General features: G+C 43.0%; 1 protein-coding gene across 2 annotated transcripts in view; it reads left to right on the top strand.

Annotated features, from left to right (window-relative positions):
• TRIM24 (tripartite motif containing 24) overlaps nt 1–16,519 on the top strand; it is a 115,320-nt gene extending 98,801 nt beyond the window's left edge. Inside the window, exons 16-20 of one of the 2 annotated variants that reach the window (XM_025198928.1) lie at nt 2,186–2,318; nt 6,863–6,937; nt 13,458–13,607; nt 15,226–15,266; nt 15,752–15,896. In XM_025198928.1, coding sequence (XP_025054713.1) covers nt 2,186–2,318; nt 6,863–6,937; nt 13,458–13,607; nt 15,226–15,266; nt 15,752–15,767 — 415 coding nt within the window. In that variant the 3' untranslated portion in view covers nt 15,768–15,896. Of the gene's footprint in view, nt 1–2,185; nt 2,319–6,862; nt 6,938–13,457; nt 13,608–15,225; nt 15,267–15,751 lie in introns of both variants that reach the window. The other variant, XM_025198927.1, reaches the window with a different exon arrangement.
• The last annotated feature ends 242 nt before the right edge of the window (nt 16,520–16,761 follow it).

The raw sequence follows: 16,761 nt of genomic DNA, 5'->3' as shown, positions 1-16,761 counted from the left end.
TCCTGTTTTTCCCTTGATCTCTCCCTGCTGAACATAGCCCCTGCCATAGCATTACCAGAATGGGATAAAAACTGTTTCAGTCTTCTTCCTCCTCTTCAACATCTGTCCTGTTCTTCTCAAATTACAAATGTGTTCCTGTTTCTTATCATTGATTCCACCTGCTTGTACAGCTATGGACCGTTTTCCTCTTCCTATTCACGGCTTGCAAATCTTTGTCCTGAATTGTTCTTCTTCAGGTGCATCCTGGATCCTTATCAGTCTGCTAAATACCAGGACCTCTACTCTACTGTGCCTGTCTGTATTTTAACAATAATGGTCACAATAGTGATCTGACCATTCTATCCTCTCTTGACTCTTTTCAGATTTCCCTGATCATTTATTCAATGTTTCTTTTACCAGGTGGCATTCCTCCACTCTCCAAATCTCTGTGGAAATCCCACATACCTCAAGCCCATGACACCCACCCCACTTTACATTCCCTGCTTCTCCCTTTGTATTCTCAAGTTAACTTCATGTGATTGCAAAACTTTGGCTCCTCTTTATGTCAATGATATGCACGTTTCTCTTTCTGTTGTTTTGTTTATCTTCTATTCATTTTGACATCTTCTGATGATAACACCAATCTACCTTGCAATCAAATTTTGTGTGACCAAAACCTGAATTCCTGATTATTTCCACTAAAACTCTGCATCACATCCTATTTTCCAGTGTTGACTATATACCATTCTTTCAGTCAGTCAAGCTAATAGTCTCAGAATCCTCTGACTCCTTCCTCTCCCTTAGTCTCTGGATCTTTTGCCTCCTGTTTAATGTTTCTAAAACCCACCCTTTACTTTTTGTACAGACACCCACAGCTCTCATCCAAACCCCCACCATTTCATATCTTGAATAGTGCACTTTCTCCCTTACACATCTCCCCTTCTAATAATCTTCCTTTAGCTTCTCCCCTTCTATTATAACAAGTTTTAATTTCTTGTTTTTATCTTTATGGCTCAGGTGAGATTTTTTTTTTGGCCATGATTTGCCATGATTTAAACACTTTCTTGTGTGGGTATCTTATAACATCTTTGGTTGCTATCCCTCTACTGCAGCTAGCACCCCGCTCCCCTGATCTCGATTCAAGTACTCTAAGTAATATCATCATATAAGTAGCTAATAATTCTCATGAGTTAAAACTGAAATTTGCTCTAGAAATGTTCATTCGTTCATTATCTTAAGGTAGGGATAGCAAAAAGTGGAAATGTTTTAATTATCCTAATAAGATACACATACATAAACACGTAACATAAACTTGCTAAATTGCTACATCACGTATCCAAAGTTCTTAATTGCATCATCAGATGTGTGGTGCAGTGCACATTTGTTATACTTACTTTTCATAATCTGTTAAAGCTAATTTTTTTGATTCTCTTCATTCCTGTAAAGAAGCCAGTTCAATTTAGCCCTCTTGTGGTTATCCTCACAGGTGCAAGTGTCTATTTGGTTGGTTTGTTTTAAAGTTAAATGATAATCTCTTAGGTTTGCTCAGAACTTTGAGGATATCACAAACTAGGCAGAAAAGGACAGATAGTAAAACTGGCTCAGTTGTGAAACCTTTTTTGCTCTTTCATTTAAAATTGTAGTTTCCTCCCAAGAAAAAAATTGAGATTTAAGAATGAAGAAATTTCATTCTTCCAAGAGGGTTGACTACAGTGCCATATATTGCATACCAGTAGCCAGTGCCTGATTTTCATATTTCTAATAAGGAAATAGACTCCTTCAGATACAACATCATCTATTTTTCTGTTTTGATGCTGCTCAGTATTTATATTGCCCACTGTTTGTGCTCTTCACTCCCCCATCTCTTCATTTCTTTTACAGTCTACCTTCTAACCAGAAAATGGACCCACCATTAAAGTTTTAGTTTAAATTGTGAAGCCATGTTTAATGTTTTCAGCTCAGAGGGAAGTAGATACTACTTTTGTTGTTAAATTATTCCAAAAAAACGAATTTCAGGGATGAGTGAGCACCTCTTCCAAAGAGGTGTCCTGTTTCTATCCTGGCTTTCTTGTGGTTGCAAGAAAATTGATACAAGAGAAATAAAACAGTAAAATTGTCCAAAAGTATTTGGAAACCCTTTACTCAAGACCTGTAACTTTTATCATATGTCCAAAGAAATGTCTGGTTTTCTTTCTCCTTTGTTCAGTGGAGAATGGATTTGCACATTCTGTCGGGACTTGTCCAAGCCAGAAGTAGAATATGATTGTGATAACCCCAGTAACAACGCTGAAAAAAGAAAATTGGAAGGATATATAGGATTGGCACCAATAGACCGGAGGGTAAGAATACATTGTTTGTTCAGCCTCTCTACTTGTCAGGCCATTTTGTTGAGGCTTTTTAAACCATGCCTTTGCGCACAGAAATTAGTTCACTAGAGGATTTCTAAATAAGCTCCGATACCTTGGCAGTACACTTCAAATATGCCCAGCATGTTCTGAGACATGATCTGGTGCTCTGAACCAGAACCAGAGCCAAGAATTACTGAATGTGCTACCCATGCCTCAGTATTGACTACCTCTGTTGCCTCAAGCAAAATAGTCACCACTTCTGCCTTTGTTTCCTTACCTGAACAAATATGGTGCAAGACTAAGGTTTCTATTCTGAAATTACTTTTGTTAGTGTCCTTTTAAAAAAAGGGTTTTGGTTTTTCTAGTGAGGCTTTATGCATTTCCACTACTAAAAGATGGCCTGATATTGCAGTTGGGTCAGTGGAAATTCTGGAAGCAGTACCTTTTGCAATTCTGAATATTCCAGACTCCAAGCTGTAAAAGAAGGTGCAGTTCTCCAGCCACTTCTGCTCCTTCCACCTGTGGTAGTTTGCAGAACAGAAACCTGGGCTTCCTCTCTTTTTGACTTAACATTTGTTAGGAAAATGTATTAGCCAAAGCCTTTGTTTTCTTTTTTTGTTTGATTGTTTTTTATTTTGAGCAGATGGTTTAGGCTTAATACTTCTGTCAGTGGTTGTCAGCTGGGGGTATGTGTACCCGTAGGGGCTCTTTAAAAGGTCCTAGCGGGTACACAGACCTAATGTGGCCGATTAAATGCTACATGCGTGGGCACTGACCGGTCGCAGGGGGAGGCATGTGCCCCCCCTGACTAAGGCGGCACCAGTTGCCCATACTTATTTCAGACTAGACGCTATCTAGTCATGCTGGGAGAGAGTCATACCCAGACTAGAGATACACCAATAAAGATTTTTTGGGTTGATACCGATCCCCGATTATTGACCAGCCACATTGGCTGATACTGATCCGATTGCCAATGTGCTGCCCAGCAGCTTGGAGAGGACTGTCTGGCTGGTAATTCTGTTGGAGGGAAGAGCCATGGGGGGGGCAGCAGATTGAGCCCCCCACGGTGAGATAGGGAGTGGGGCAGGGGCAGGCGCTACATAGCTGGAGCAGGGTGAGGGGTAGGATGGAGCCACGGGCAGCTTGTACAGGGGGTGGGGGGCTCCAGTTGCTGCACACACTCCTGGGAGAGGCATGGGGGTTTGCTAGGAAGAGACGGGATCCACCTGACAGAGGGAAGTGCATCTTCGTGGACATGCTCACTAACCTAGTGAGGAGGGCTTTAAACTAGGTTTGCCAGGGATGGAGATAAAAGCGTTAGGTAAGTGGGTGACCTGGAAGAAGCACAAGTGGGAGTGGGCAACAGGGGAGGTGTTCTCATTCTTCCTGAGAAAGTAGGGCAGTCAATCAGCTAGTTTCGTTAGGTGCCTGTACACGAATGCACGGAACCTGGGAAACAAGCAGGAAGAATTGGAAGTCCTCACACAGTCGTGGAACTACGATGTGATTGGAATAACAGAGACTTGGCGGAATAGCATGCATGATTGCAGCACTGTCATGGATGGGTATGAACTGTTCAGGAAGAATAGACAGGGGAGAAGAGGAGGAGTTGCACTTTATGTAAATTATTGGTTAGGGCTCCAGTATGAAGCTTTTGGGACAACTTCCTGGTCCAAGTGCTGAAGCGGCCAACTAAGGGTCATGCTCTTCTTGACCTGCTGCTCACAAACAGAAGAATTGGTGGGGAATGTAATAGTGGATGGCAGCAGTGACCATGAGATGATAGAGTTCAGGATCCTGACAAAAGGAAGTAAGGAAAGCAGCAGAGTAAGGACCCTGGACTTCAGAAAACATAGACTTTGACTTGCTCAGGGAACTCATGGGCAGGATCCCCTGGGAAGCCAGGGGAGAGGAGTCCAGGAAAACTGGCTGTACTTCAAAAAAGCCTTACTGAGAGTGCAGGAACAAATCATCCCAATGTGCAAGAAGACTAGCAAGTATGGCAGAAGACCAACTTAGCCTAGCAGGGAACTCTTCAGTGAGCTAAATCACAAAAAGGAAGCTTATAAGAAGCAGAAACTTGGACAAACAACTAGGGAGGGGCATAAGAATATTGCTTGGGCATGCATGGATGAAGTCAGGAAGGCCAAAGCACAGTTGGAGTTGCCACTAGGAAGGGTAACTAGAAGGGTTTCTACCAGTATGTCAGTAACAAGAGGAGGATCAGGGAAAGTGCGAGTTCCTTACTGAATGGCAAAGGCAACCTGGTGACAGAGGATGCAGAAAAGGCTGAAGTACTTAATGCCTTTTTCACTTCAGTCTTTACTGGCAAGGTCAGCACCCAGATTACTTCACAGCACAGTTTGGGGAGGAGATGAGCAGCCAACTGTGGCAAAAGAGCAGGTTAGGGACTATTTAGAGAAGTTGGGCATATGAGTCCATGGGGCTGGATTGGATGTACCCAACGGTTCTGAGGGACTTGGCTGATGTGATTGCGCGGCCACTGGCCATCATCTTTGAAAACTCATGGCGATTGGCATAGGTCCCAGATGATTGGAAAAGGGCAAATATATAGTGCCTATATTTAAGAAAGGGAAAAACGAGGATCTTGGGAACTACATGCTGATCAGCTTCACCTCAATCCCTGGCAAAATCATGGAGCAGGTCCTCAAAAATCAATTTCTAAGCTCTTGGAGGAGAAGCAGGTGATTAGGAACAGTCAGGATGGATTCACCAAGGGCAGATCATGCGTAACCAACCTGATTGCCTTCTATAAACTGGCTCTGTGGATGTGGGGAGACCAATGGGTGTGGTATACCTTGACTTTAGCAAGCCTTTTGATATGGTCTCCCACAGCATTCTTACAGGCAGGCTAAGGAAGTACAGGTTGGATGAATCAACTGTAAGGTGGATAGAAAACTGGCTGGATCATTGGGCTCAGAGGGCAGTAGTCAATAACTTGATGTCTAGTTGGCATCCAGTATCAAGTGAAGTGCCCCAGGGGTCAGTCCTGGGGCCAGTTTTGTTCCATAGCTTCATCAATGACCTGGAAGATGGGATGGAGTGCACCCTCAGGAGGTTTGCAGACGACACCAAGCTGGAGGAAGTAGTAGGTACACTGGAGGGTGTGGTTAGGATTCAGAGACCTAGACTAATTGGAAGACTGGACCAAAAGGAATCTCATGCAGTTCATTAAGGACAAGTACAAAGTCCTGCACTTAAGATAAAACAGTCCGATGCACTGGTACAGTCTGGGGACTAACTGGTTAAGCAGCAGCTCTGCAGAAAAGGACCTTGGGGTTACAGTGGACAATAAGATGAATATAAGCTAAGAGTGTGCCCTTGTTGCCAAGAAGGCTAATGTCATACTGGGCTACATTGGTAAGAGTGTTGCCAGATGATCAAGGGAAGTTATTCCCCTCTCTTCAGCACTAGTGAGGCCACTTGTGGAGTACTGTGTCCAGTTCCCCAACCCCCACACACACTACAAAAAGGATATGGACAAATTGGAGAAAGCCCAGCAGAGGGCAGTGAAAATGGTTAGGGGGTTGGAGGGCATGAATTCTGAGGAGAGGCTGAGGGAACTGGGCTTATTTAGTCTAGAGAAGAGAGGGGATTTAATAGCAGTCTTCAACTACCTGGAGAGGGGTTTGAAAGAGGCTGGAGCTAAACTGTTCTCCTAGAGTGTTCTCAGTGGTGGCAGATGACAGAACAAGGAGCAATGGTCTCAAGTTGCAGTAAGGGAAGTTTAGGTTGGATATTAGGAAAAACGTTTTCACTAGGAGGGTGGTAAAACACTGGAACAGGTTACCCAGAGAGGTTGTAGAATCTCCATCCTTGGAGGTTTTTAAGACCCAACTAGACAAAGCCTTGGGTATGATGATCTAGTTGGGGATGGTCCTGCTTTGATCAGGGGATTGGACTAGATGACCTCCTGAGGTCCCTTCCAACCCTAATTTTCTGAGTCAATGATTTTTAGAACCATTATTTAAAAGGGCTGACAATCAAAAAGGAAGGACTCCACCTTCATTCTCATTTTCCAGGATGAATTTACAGAACTAGCAGTTAAAGCATCCTTTCCCTCTAATCCTTTTGACCCAAGAGCAGCTTTGCTGTCATGCTTTTGGGATTGAAGAGTAAGAGTCACTGTGGCCTTGCTATCATGGTATAGATGTGCCCCTTCAGTGTAGGCAAGTTATACTCTCCTTCAATTTATTTCCCAATAGGCTATATATACTCAATGGCACTAAGGAAAAACAGAATTACACTGTGGGTAATTGAGTGTATGTTCTTTCATATTATGAGGCTTCGTAGTGGTAGTATGTGTATGTACACTGAACATGATGAATACCTTGATTTTAAAAGGCAATTAAATTGCTAAGGTCTGGAGCTTCTAAATGTATTCCATTTTTCTAGTGAGGATCATGGCAGCACTAAGTATCTGTTCGAAAAATTTTAATGTAATAAATTATAGAAGGTAAAAATGGAGAGTTTTCTAATACGCAGCTATTGTCCCTTTTTTCCTTTATGTACAGAAGTGTGAAAGGTTACTGCTGTACCTCTACTGCCATGAAATGAGCCTTGCTTTTCAAGATCCAGTTCCTCCCACGGTAAGTAGATGACCTCCTGAGGTCCCTTCCAGCCCTAATTTTCTAAGTACATAATTTTGCCTTGTGATATTCACTAAAACATGTGGCACCACTGTTGGCATCACTGTTCCCAGTAATAACCCACCATCAGATGGATAAGCTACTTAGCTATTCAGTATACCAGATGTTTGATTTAATTGTTAAGATGGGCAAGGAACAGGCTAACTGTAGTGTTGAAAGTCGAGAGCAATCCCCCACCACCATAAATTACGTAGCTGAGATCCTTGCATTTGGAGGCATTTGTAGACTCTCACAGGGAACAGGCCTTCACCCACTAACTACAGCTAGTCATTCAAGGCTGAGAAGACCACGGTATCTCCCTTGCTATGCATGAGAAGTCTAAAGCCAAAAGGCTTGTGATTTGGGTGTTTTTGTCACAAGCCCTGCGATCCTCCAAAAATTTATATACAGATCAGGAGCAGGGCAGCCTGGACCGGCTCCCCCTCATGGAGGGTGGAGCCACACTAATCATATCTGGCCAGGCTAAGGAAGGGAGCTACAGCGGGATTCTAGGTGAACTGTTTGGGTCCCTGTTTGGTGATGTTTGCCGACATTTAAGGCTGATGAGGAAACAGGAATCATTGGAAATGGGAAAGAAAGGTACAGCTTAGCTGTGGAAGTGAAGAAGAAGTTTAAATGCGTTCAGTGTAGTGGCTGGAAAAAGAGTTGGCATTGAGGGGGATTGTGTATAATGGGCACTGCCATGCATCTTATTCAGATGGGCTGCACTAACCTATCTTTGTGGTATGTTCCTAGCCTTTTCTTTTAGGCTACCTGGCAAGAGAGATACCATGATCAAGGCAGGGGACTTTACACTTTTTGTGGTTGGATCGCATATGATGGATTGTGAACCACTTTTCTGGTCTCTAGATCATTCTGGATCCTAACCCTGCCTTCCAGTGTCTGCGACTTCATCCAACTTGGTGCCATCAGCAAATTTGCTGAGTGTCCTTTTAGTCCCATCATTCAAATCATAAGTGAAGATATTGAACAGTACTGGCCCCAGGAGAGACCTCCAGGGAGCTCTACTTGATATCTCCTTCCAAGTAAACATTGAGGCATTGACTACTTGTTGGGTACAATCCAACTGTTGATCCAACCAGTTATGTACCCTGTACTTTTGTCTAGTCTGTATTTCCTTAGCTTGTTAGTCAGTATGTCTTGGTTGGCAGTGTCAAAACCTTGCAAAAGTCAAGGTGCATCACATCGCGTACTCTCCCACATCCATACAGCCTGTCACCTGATAGAAGGAAATCATGCTGGTCAGTCCATGCTGGCTGTTCCTGTTCACCTTGTTCTCCTTTCAGTGGGCATGTCTACGTGAGACACTGATTGTGCAGTAGCACAATACTATTGTGCAGTAGTGTTGTGTCTCAAAAACCATGCCGAGACCATACTGCACAGTAACTCCAGTTACTGCACGTTTATTTAGTATTTGCTTATACAAGTAGTAAATAAATGTGCAGTAACCACTATGCAGTACCAGCTCGTGTAAACACACCCGTGATTCACAAGAGATTCCTTGAGGACCTGCTCCATGACCTTTCCAGGTATCAAGGTCAGGTTGATTGGTCTAATTCCTCAGAACCTCCTTCTTCCCTTTCTTAAAGATGAGAACTGTATTTGCCCTTTTCCAGTCATCTGGGATCTCACCCAAGCTCCAGGAATCCTCAAGGAGGATAGCCAATGGCTCTGTAATTACCTCAGCCAATTTCTTCAGTACCCCAAGGTGCATCCCATCCAGCCCTGCCAACATGAAAGCACTGAGCTTCTCTAAGTAATCCCTAACCTGTTCTTCTACTACTTCAGCCTGTTTGTCTCCTTTCATATCTTTGCTGCCAACTACCCTTGTCATCTGATAGCCGTCCTATTCATGAAGACCACAGTAAAAAAGGCATTAAATACTCCGCCTTCCCTGCATCATCCATAACTAGATTGCCTTCTGCATTGTGTAAGGGGATTATAGTTTCTTTGGCCACTGCCTTATTTTTCATATACTGGTAGAATCTCTCTTTATTACTTTTATGTCCCCTGCCAGTTGTCTTGGCCTTTGTAATTTCCCCCCTGAACCCCTGTGTGATACACTCATATTCATCTCTAGTAATGTGGCCAGTTTTCCACTTTTTGTAGGATTCCTTTTTGAGTTTTCGCCTCAGTGAAGAGATTGCTGTCTAGCCACGTTGGTCTTCTGCTACACTTCCCATTCTTCTGAACTCCTTTATCCCTCAGACTTGCTTCCCAGGGAATCCTGCCCACCAGCTTGCTAAAGTCTGCCTTTTTGAAGTCCAGTGTCTTTATTCTGCTGATCTCTTCCCTTCCTCCCATCTAGGATCTCGAACTCCATTCCATGGTCACTGCCACCCAAGTTGCTTTCCACCTTTTCTTTCTCAACTAATTCCTTTGTTTGTGAGCAGCAAATCAAGAAGAGCGTTTCCCCTTGTTGGCCTTTCTACCGTTCAAAACAAAGCTATCTCCAACACATTCCCAAGAATTTTCTGCACAGCTTGTGCACTGCTGTGTTTCCCTCCAAGCAGATGACCCAATAATTAAAGTCCTCCACAAGAACCAGATCCCGCAGTTTGGAAGCTGTTATCAATTGCCTTTTCCTTCTCCTCCTTGCTACAGGTTTGGTGACCTGTAGCAAACACTCCCGTAACATCGCTTTTGCTGCTCTCCCCTCTGAGCTTTACCTAGAGGCTTTTAGTAGACCTACTTTCCACCCTGTACTACTGCACCTCAGAACACATGTTGTTATCCTATATATACGAAGGCAACATATATCTCCTTTTTTCCTCTCTCTGTTCTTCCTGGACAAGCTGTCCCCATCCATGACTGTCCTCCAGTTATGTGAACTAATCCCACCACGTCTCTGTAATGCCAATTGCATCACAATTCTGGGATTTGTATATCTTCTCCCTGAGAACATTGCTAAGGCTTCCATTGTTGCTTCCACTGCCTGAGTTTTTTTTATCCAGGTGCCCTGGTCCTTAACTTGCCTCTGGGCTTTTGTCTCCATCCCCAGTGAACTTTGTTTTAAAACCCACCTCACCAGGTTAGCAAGCCTGTATACAAAATCATTCTTCCCTCTCTCTGTCAGGGGGGACCTGTCTCTTTCCAGCAGCCCATCTTGTTGGAATGTCACACCGTGTGGTCAAAGCCCTGATGGCAACACCAGCTATGTAGTCATGTGTTGATCTCCAAGATGTTTCTGTTCTTAGCTGGAGCTGTACCTTTGACTGGAAGGATCTGTGAGAACACACCTGGCTGGCTTTTATTCTCCATCTTAACTGACTAGATATCCCATTTACAGCTGAGCCATCTAGGTGTAGCCTTTAGGATGAGCCCAGAGCAGGACTTGAATTCATGCCTCTGGAGCTATAGTGAGAGGCCTAAACCTCTCTGTCACCATGCCCTGACAGGATATGATTGCTCCCTAAATGTTTTGTGGGACCTGAACACCAGGAAAGGGAAATAACTGTTTAATCTAAATCTTGTGTTGGTCCAAGAACAAATTTTACGTCGCGTATAAATGTTAAGCTGGAAATCAGAAGGAAGTTCCAACTTTGAGAGCAGAGAGGTTTTCAAACAGTCTTCCAGTAGGAGTTGTGAGAATAAAATGTGAAATTAGTTTTAACTGAAGCTTATATAACATGGTTGCTTGCACTAGTAGGGGCTGGACTTGGTGACATTGGGAGGTCTGTTGCTGTCTTTTGTTCTTATACAAAAATTGAAATTCTGTGGTCAGTAAATCCCAGTAGAGATTTAATGTGAAACTAAAATAGTAATTCACAGGAAATTAACAAACTTCTTGTACAGGACTATAAAATAAAGGACAATTAGAGCTAGGAAGAATTCAGGTGTCTCAATCCAGAACAGTAATCCTGAAGATCCCTGCTCAGCTGCCACCTAAACTTAGAAACTCTTAAACTTCATAGGTGTCTCACTTTGTAAAGTGAGTTCTGCTCTGCACATGCCCAGAAGCCCTTCCAGGTAGAAAAAATGTATGTGTAGTAATATCATATGGGTGTGTCCTTTTCTTCCTCTTTCATCAGCATGAAACATATTATTAAAAACTTTATAAGTCTAGATCACTGAGCTAAAGAGTTAGAGATTGGGTATATGAGAGAGATGAAATGATAAAGGAAATGTCATGTAATGTGTATATATAGAATGTATATGCTTATTACTGGGCTTGAGAAGCTTTTCTTAAAATGTGGTTTTATCTACAAAAGAGACTTGTTAATGACATGGGATTTCATGTCTCATTTCCTCTTTACATACTAATTTGTCACTAAAAAGTTATGGGTTTTTTTCCTAATAGTAGCCCTGCAAATTCAACCTGGGATTTTAAAACCACATAAATATATTTCACCAAATCCCATCCTTTGTGACACATGCATATGCTTTCCCATTAGTGAGCTTGCAACAATTTGATTAATTGGTCTTGTGAATGGAACTTAGCAAATGCACAGATTCACAGAAGTTTAGGCCTGGAAGGGACTTCATGAGATCATCGGGTCCAGCCCCCGGGCTTTGGGCAGGAAAGACTCTCTGGCTGACCCATCTAACTAATCTGTCTAGATCCTTCTGGATCGTCAGCCTACCCTGATGCATGGCCACACTTCCCCACAGCTTAGTGTCATCAACGAACTTTGCCACTTAATGTTAATTCATGTACTAAATCAGTTCTTGAATTTTACTTTCTTCAGCACTTCAGGCTTAAAGTTAAGTTTGTTTGTTTGGATTTTTTTTACCGTATCTTTTCAGTAGTTCATATTGCTGTGTTGAGTATGAATTTGCATTATGGAAGTATGTGTGCGCCAGGGGCATATATAGTTTCATAGTTGGTAGGGTCAGAAGGGGCCTGAGCAGATCATCAAGTCCGACCCCCCGCCATGGCAGGAAAGAGTACTGGGGTCAAACGAACCCGGCAAGGTGTTCATCCAACCCCCTTTTAAAGACCTCCAGTGTAGGAGCCAGCACCACTTTTCTTAGAAGCTGGTTCCAGATCCTAGCCGCCCTGACTGTGAAGTGGCGCCTCCTGATATCTAGCCTGAATCTACCCTCTGCCACCTTGTGGACATTATTTCTAGTCACTCCTGGTAGTGCTCAGGGGAACAGGGACTCCCCAGTGCCTGCTGGTCCCCTCTGACTAGTTTGTAAACGGCCAATAGATCCCCCCTCAGCCTTCTCTTGTGGAAGCTGAACAGGTTCAGGTCCCTTAGCCTCTCTTTGTAGGGCCTGCCCTGCTGACCCCTGATCATGAGGGTGGCCCTCCTCTGGACCCTCTCCATGTTGTCCACATCCCTCCTGAAATGCGGCGCCCAGAACTGGACACAGTACTCCAACTGCGCCTGACCAGTGCCACATAGAGGGGGAAGATCACCTCCTTGGACCTGCTTGAGATGCATCTTTGGATGCATGACAAGGTGTGGTTGGCCTTCCTGACGCATCCCCATGCTGTCGGCCCATGTTCATTTTGGCATCAATAATGACTCCAAGATCCTTTTCGGCCTCTGCACTGACGAGAAGGGAGTTCCCCAGCCTGTAGGTATGCTGCTTGTTCTTCCTCCCCAGGTGGAGTACCCTGCACTTGTCAGTGTTGAAACGCATCCTATTCTCATCCGCCCACCTGTCCAGGTCTGATTGCAGTCTATTCCTGCCTTCTAGCATGCCCACTTCTCCCCACTTCTTAGTGTCATCTGCAAATTTGAACAGGGTGCTTTTTACCCCCTTTTCCAAGTCACTGATGAAGATGTTGAACGTTGCGGGCCCGAGGACCGAGCCCTGGGGAACCCCACTGCCCACATCCCTCCAGGTCGAATAAGACCTGTTCACCATCAGTCTCTGGGTGCAGCCCTCGAGCTAATTAGTGGCCCATCTGACTGTAGGCATCAATGTCAGAGTCTCCTAGTTTTTTAATGAGAATGGGGTGAGAGACAGTGTCAAAGGCCTTCCTAAAATCCAGAAGAACTGTCTACCATGACACCTGCATCCAAGGATTTTGTGACCTGATTACAGAAGGCCACCAGGTTGGTCTGACAGAACCTGCCTCTAATGAACCCATGTTGGTTGCCCCTAAGCATAATCTCCCCTGCTGGCCCCTCTCAGACATGCGCCAGGATAATTCTCTCAAAAAGCTTACCCAGGACCAAGGTATAGCTGCAATAGAAAGCTGCATAGGCAAGCCAGGATGTTTTAGCCATTCGTTGCAACGTCAGCTGTTCATGTGCAAGAAACTGTAGAAAGCAACTACATCCTGTAGCTAAGGTGATAGTTTTAAAAAGTAAAAATGCATTTGAGTTGCTAAAGCAAACCATTATGACAGAGCCAAACTCTGAAGTACTAATATAACACTTTTACATCTTCAAACTTTTTCAGCAGCAAACTAAAGAGGGTTTTTTTTCCTGAAGGTGACCATTAAAAATAGTGAACTGCTTACATGCACACAATTGTTCATCATGCTAATATTTTTCTGTAGGTACCTGATTACTACAAAATAATCAAGAAGCCAATGGACCTGTCAACTATCAAAAACAGATTGCAAGTAAACCATTCATTCTACTCAAAGCCAGAGGATGTTGTGACTGATTTCAGACTGATTTTCCAAAACTGTGCTGAATTTAATGAGGTCAGAAAAATAAAAAACTTTCTATTTTTTTTTACAAGTTTAAGTGTTTCTAGGGAAAAAAAGAACTTGTGAAGGTAGAATTTCATGATGCACCTGACATAAGAACTTAATCTTTGGTGACTGCAGTCAAAACTGTGTTGGTGTTGGATAAGTAAGCAGGGTAGGCAATGCCACTGAAGCAGGGAAGGAGATTTTTATAGCAAATAGTGGGTGCATCTGCACTTGCATTAAGGCACTTTTTCTAATGCACATTAAATTTAGTACCTCCAATGTGTGAGGTACTAAAGAAATGTGCATTAGGCTGCCTTAATGCACAGTAACAAATGTGCATGGTTTTGAAGTGACACTTAATGGTAGCCTATTTTACTGTGTGCTACTGTAATTGCGTGGTTTTTTACATGATACTTTAATGTGCAGTAAAATAGACTACTGTGCATTAAAGTGCACATGTAGATGCACCCAGTGTGATTTAATCCTTACTGCTCCAAACCGGAAGCAGAATTTTTATGTCCTCTGTACTTTCCCATTCCTCGATGGGCTGCCTTCTCTCTTCCCCCGGCACGAATAGGTTTTTCTAATGCCCTTCCTCTAACCTTTCTACGAATGATGAACTTCTTATTCACCACCTCAACTTATCCTGTTCCTTAGCAGGCCTTTTAAGTTTTGTATTTCCTGTGCTGCAAAATTTCCAGCTACTTCTAGCTTTTCTTAGCTTTAGTTGTTCTTTATATGAAGTGGGTGATATAGCAATGGGGAAGGGACACAGATGCCAGGTGAGCTAGCAAAGGAAGGGTAATGCTAGCAGGAACAAAGGTTTGAGCATAACTGGTGTCAGCCTGGGTCACAACAAATTGCCTGCTGTACCCTCCAGTTACACCTGGAAATTTGACCCCCATTGGTGGTGTAAAACACCCAAAGGCAGGGCTGTCTGACTTGTGGCATATGTTCCTCAAGTGGCAAGGGCATCTGCTATACGTAAACACAAGCCCCAGACAGCCAGGCTCGAGAGCCTCAGGGTTCATGGAGCTGAGGAAGGGCTGGGCAGGACCCAGCTGCAGGAATAGGTGTCACCACCAAGAGCCAAATTAACCTTTCCCTGGCCCTACAGCCACCACTGAATTAAAGATTTTGGATTCTCACCCATTCACTATATAAAATTGCAGCAGTTGCAGAGCCATAAAAGAGTTAACCTGACTCTTGGTGGTAATACCTCCTCTTACAACTTTATTCTTCCCTTCCTCCCTCCCCATCCCAGCTCTGATTTACCTAGCTTGGAGGCTTAAGCCCCCTGCCTCCATTCCAGTTCTCCAGGCACAAACTATTATCAGGTATGGCTCTGGGAGGCAGGGATCAGGTAGAAGCCCGTAATTTTTGGCATGCCTGCCAAAAAGTTTAACCACCACTCCCTTAAGGCTTCCTAATGTTTCAAATATAACCATCATCCATTTGGAAAAGGGTATGGACAAGTGTATTAAGATACAGTGCTTTAAAAGGAGGTGGGGACTTGCCATACATTGCTGACACAAGGACTGTTCCTATACACATACTGTGGTATGTGAAAGCTTAACTTGTAGTTTTTGCCTTACTTCATCAAAGTTTTAATTTTCACACCCTGCAGGGTAAACCGCTGACGTACAGACTTACCATAGAACAACAGAGGTGTGAGAAGTTTTTACTTCCTTTTAACTCATTGTAATTTGCCCATTTGTTAATATCCAAAATGTTACTGTGTTCATATTCTGCTTTAAAAAAGTCTAATGGGTAGATAAATAGTTTAGCAATCTAAGCCTCTGCTCCAAAAGTTTTGATCCAACCCTTTTTTGAGGGGGCTAACTATAACATCTCTGTATATGCTATTTCACTAGAGACCTTAGAGCCTAAGGTCTTGTCTGCTCTTGAGTGTTCGATTCAGTGGCAATACTGTAAATTAAAAAGTGTTTTTTCCAGTGTTGGCACTGCTCAAAATGTTCCCTCCATCATTGTTCTGCAGAATTCTGTGATGATTATTTGCTACCTTACCTCCTAAAGATGGATGTCTTCCATTTATACTTGTTTTACTGAATTTGCAAATGCATTGGAATTCTTTGGGTACTTACGTGTATAACCTTTGTATGATGCACTGATATTGTTAATTCACCCAACAGCCTGATTCAGAAGTAGCAGATGCTGGCATGAAACTTGAAGTGTACTTTGAAGAGCTTCTAAATAACATTTATCCTGAGAAGAAATTCCCTGTACAACCTCACTCCTGGGTTGAGAATGAAAATTCAGAACTTGCTGATGACTCGGACGATGATTTTGTACAGCCCCGGAAAAAACGTCTCAAAGTAGAAGACCGCCAGTTCCTTAAATGAATCGCATGTACTGTTACAAAGCTTTTTTTAAACTAAAAAGTATTTATCTGTCAATTGTCAAGAAGGAAAATCATGACCATTTTGACCTGTAGGTTTGTGATGTTTACTAGACTTTTTTTCTCCGCCCTTCAAACACACAAATCTACTGGAAATTGAGGCATGTGAAGAGACTTTTCTGTGAAGTTCAGTACTTACATCCCACTTTTGGAATACCACTAAAAGAGCAACCTGAGGTGACAGTTGCTCAACTCTGCTTAAGGGAAGAAAAAAAGGTTTTGTACAGAATTAAACTGTAAAATGTTACATGAGTTCATCATGTGGCTTTCTCACGTTTTGAGAAAATGTGATATCACCAGACATTAATTCTACCAAAGGCATGTGGCTGGCCATAATTTGAGTTCTTTGTACTGTATTTAACCCCAAGCCATGAAAGCAGATGATGTAATATTGTTGTCCTAGGATACCTGACTGGTACAATGGAAGTGTAGTTGCCCCCAAAGAAATTACTGGTGATAATTTGAAACATGTGGGGAGTGTATTAAAATATATTTAAAAAAAGGGAATTTGTTTGGATTTTTTTTATAGAGAAAGGAAGCTTCTTCCTCTTGCATCAGGAGTTTGATTTCTCCTGATGTGGTGGTGAATAAAAGCAACCAAATGCCTCTGAAGTGTTTGCTAAACAATAAGAAATAGATTCCGTGTACATGCATTAGTGGAAGTAACAACCAGTTTGCAAGAAAAGTGTGATTATTTTTACCTGTGGTTATTGTTCTTTGATTTTTGTTTAGGGTGAAAGTATC

This window comes from Alligator sinensis, unplaced genomic scaffold (assembly GCF_000455745.1).
Source record: "Alligator sinensis unplaced genomic scaffold, ASM45574v1 scaffold74_2, whole genome shotgun sequence".
In the NCBI taxonomy this organism is placed as follows: Eukaryota; Metazoa; Chordata; order Crocodylia; family Alligatoridae; genus Alligator; species Alligator sinensis.
This window is presented reverse-complemented; position numbering and strand designations above follow the sequence as displayed.